We start from the raw sequence: 3,267 nt of genomic DNA, 5'->3' as shown, positions 1-3,267 counted from the left end.
TTGTGGTCACACTGAGGTCTGTTTGATGCCCTCTGCTAGCCCCACACACTGGTAAGCTGCCAAGCAGCCATTCAGCAGGCATATTTGGCTTTGCTCCATCACTGTTTTCAGCAATAAATCTATTGCTGCTTCTCTCTTAGGAGTGAAGTGCATCATTCCTTTTGCGACACATGGACGAGCACAGATTTCTGAGCTGGGATTCTTGTTGTTTTGTATCGCTCAGAATGGGGTGCATCAAATACCCAGCAGGCCACCAACTGCCCAGCAGCATCATGCAGTCAGCACCAGCCGTGCAGAATGTCTGCGCAGGCCCTTCCCCACTAATAAAAGACCACAGTTTATTGGTAGGGTTATTGATAAAGGGCCACAGTTTATTGGCAGGGTTAGAAGAGAAAGGGTCTTCCCTTTTCTTCAAGGTTCCCTTTTCTTTTCAAAGTTCATCTGGTGGATGGCTTCCAAGGGCAGATGCCAGCCCTGGAGGAAGGATCCAGTGGAGGATGTCCCTCTTCAGCAGGACCAGGATGAGGAAGGCGAGCTGCAGGCCGGCAAAGGACAGCACTAATCTCCTGCAGAACAGAAGAAGGTTCAGACAGAGCCAGGGATAAATTCATCCTCTTTAAACCCTGCCATGGGACCCCGTGCCATGCTGGGAGCAACATGTGCCGCTCAGGATTGGGGTGAGGAACCTGCCTATCCCCCTTGGCTCTGCTGTACTTTGAGGGCCACCCCCCACCTGCTTCCCCAACCCAGGAAACAAAGAAATGCTGAGGCAGTTTATCCTGGAGAGGTCAAAAGCTGCCTAATGCCTTGGGAGCCACGACCTGCGAGAGCAACTCACCGCAGCCAAGTACTGATTCTGTGCCTCCTTGACGCCAACTCTTCATCCTACAGGACAAGGCAAAGCAGGGCCACGTGTTAGGGCACGTGAGCCAGGGAAGGTGTTGGGGGCGCTCAGACCCCCTCCCTCGTTCCCACTGAGGTGAATGGCCCCATGTCCTCTGGGGCCAAGTCCAGACCCTCCCCCCGCAGGCCCACAGCAGGGGTATAGCTCCTACCAGCTGCGCAGCCACCATCTCCTGCATCCAGGTCTTGGGCGCCTCGGCCGCCTGCATCCTCTTCCCCCTGCTACAGACACCACAGAGTTTCTGGGCTGTGAGAAGAGACCTCGGCCAGGACCTCCCCCTTGACTGAGGTGGCCAGGAGGAGCTCAGGGTGCTGCCCAGCCTCTGCTGGAGCAGGGATGAGGCATCTCATTGTCCCAGCACCGCACAAACCCACACTCACCCCCTGCACCCTCTGCCTTCTCCGTGCCCCAGGCCTTGGGGGCGCGGGGGGCTCTGACAAGAGGCTGGGAGCTGCTCACAGTCGTGCAGCATTGCTAAAAGGAGTCAAGAGTTGCTCAGAGAAGCTTGGAGCTGCTTAGGAGAAGGCAAAGGGCTCTCCAGAGCAGCCATGAGGAGCTGAAAGGAGCCCCCAAACTGTCTGTGACACGGGTGCCTGGAAGCTGTACAGCTCCTCCCCGCCGTCTACCCCTGGTCGGGGTCAGGGCCCTGTCCCCACTCACCTGGCAGTTTGCGTTTTGAAAACCTCCCTTCTCTCCTGGAGGTTCTTAATCTCCTCCCTCAGAGCCTGGAGAAGCAAAGGATCAGGTTCTGAGACTACCCACACATGCTTGGATGGGGCTTCCCCCCCCCCCAAACATGTTGATCTCCCCTCCCTCCTGCCCTCAGGACCTTGTTGATACTGGCTCTTTCAGCAACAGCCTCTTCCAGCTCTGCACGTCTCCGTTTGCACTGCAAAGCAACCGGGACAGATTGCACAGAGCCAGGGTGGGAAAGGGCATCCCCAGTCTATCCCCAGGGCTCTGCAAGGCCAGGCCAGAACCAGGGCAGCAAGCACTAAGGCATTCTGGGGATCGCACCACTCCCCAGCAGCTCTGCCCTGCCCCTGTTGGACTTCTGCCTCTGGGTTACAGACCTTTAGGAACTCCTCCAGCGCCGCTTCCACACCAGCCCTTGCCTGAGCGACCTGCGCCAAGACCTCCGCCATGTTCTCCAGGGACTCCTGTGCATGCTCCAGGGACCCCTTCGCACCCTCTGCCTCCATGGCTTCACCTGCACCTGCACCTGGGGAACAGCCCTCTTTGTACCCTTCGAGGCAGCCGTGTCACAATGACAACCATGGTGACACCATGGTGACATGGCCACTGCTGCCCACTGGGACATGGCTGCCACTGCTCCGGGGCTGGTGCCAGAAGTGAGTTGTGGAGGGATGCTTCCCAGCCCTCCATTAGCACCCAGGGGTGGGTCACTGCCCCCCATACCTGGATTTACCCCAGTAAATGCCCTGGTTCAAAGCGCGTCCGTGCTGGCATCTCCTTCGGGCTGCGGGACACGAGCAGGGCCCAGCTGGGCTGTTTGAAATGCATCTTTTACTGTGCCTACAAGCCCTCCAAGCACCCCCGGTGTAGCTCCAGCACCGCCTGTTCCATTCAGTCCAGGGCCTTTGCTGGAGAGCTGCAACTGCAGGGGAAACATCTCCCCTTGGCCTCCCATGGGGCAGGCTGTAGCGTGAGTGTGGGGGGGATGAGGACGACCTGAATGCATGGGGACACCCCAGGCTGGCAGAGCTGATTTCTGCTTGTGCTGTTTATTATTACTGGGATGGAACAGAAGAGGTGTTTTTAGAAACAGAATCCTAGAATGCTTTGGGTTGGAGGGGACCTTAATGACCACTGACCTTAAGGACAGCCCCTCCCAGTGCCCCCCCCCAGCACGCCCCACAGCACAGAACCTTCCAGAGCGCCCCCCCCCACCCAGCCCGGCCCTGCCTCAGCTCTGCCTCCCGCCTGAGGGTGGTGAAGGCTCTGCACCCCCACAAAGGGAGGAAGGCTTGTAGCTCCCAGGTCTTCCATTTTCCCCTTTGTAGAATGGGGGCTATGTTTCCTCTCCTCCAGTCAGTGGGAACTACTTAAACAGACTTCCACAGCCTCTCCTGTATGATGGCCAGTGGCTTAGCAAGTCCACCGGTTCCCTCAGGCCCCGTGGACGTAGCTCACTGGGAAACTACTGGTGGGGACATGGGAGTTGAAATAGTGAGGGGAAAGGGGGACATATGGGAGCGGGGGCACAGGCGAGTGAAAATGGGGGGCACGCTGGGGGGCACGGGGGATTCTCAGGGAGCCTGTTGGTTGTGCTCCCAGATGGCTGCACGACGGCGGTGCTGTAGCGCAGGTTTGCGCTTTTGTTCCAAAGGGCAAAGTGACAG

General features: G+C 58.1%; 1 protein-coding gene across 1 annotated transcript; it reads right to left on the bottom strand.

The window, feature by feature from the left end:
• Window positions 1–231: 231 nt before the first annotated feature.
• LOC310888148 (uncharacterized protein) lies at window positions 232–2,125 on the bottom strand. The gene is made up of 6 exons (XM_083814568.1): window positions 1,978–2,125; window positions 1,734–1,793; window positions 1,565–1,629; window positions 1,056–1,125; window positions 839–885; window positions 232–566 (listed from the first exon to the last, which is right to left on the bottom strand). The coding sequence occupies exons 1-6, from the start codon at window positions 2,104–2,106 to the stop codon at window positions 431–433; spliced, it is 507 nt and encodes a 168-aa protein (XP_083670694.1). The 5' UTR covers window positions 2,107–2,125; the 3' UTR covers window positions 232–430.
• Between the last annotated feature and the right edge of the window lie 1,142 nt (window positions 2,126–3,267).

This window comes from Anser anser (assembly GCF_964211835.1).
Source record: "Anser anser genome assembly, chromosome: 30".
Lineage (NCBI taxonomy): Eukaryota > Metazoa > Chordata > Aves > Anseriformes > Anatidae > Anser > Anser anser.
Note: the sequence above shows the minus strand (reverse complement) of the source record. Positions and strands in the feature narration are given on the sequence as shown.

Coding starts and splice junctions, on each gene's coding strand:
- LOC310888148 (XM_083814568.1), bottom strand. CDS start 2,106: ATGGAGGCAGAGGGTGCGAAGGGGTCCCTGGAGCATGCACAGGAGTCC. Junction 886..1,055: donor AGATGGTGGCTGCGCAGCTG/GTAGGAGCTATA, acceptor CTTGTCCTGTAG/GATGAAGAGTTGGCGTCAAG. Junction 567..838: donor AGAATCAGTACTTGGCTGCG/GTGAGTTGCTCT, acceptor TCTGTTCTGCAG/GAGATTAGTGCTGTCCTTTG.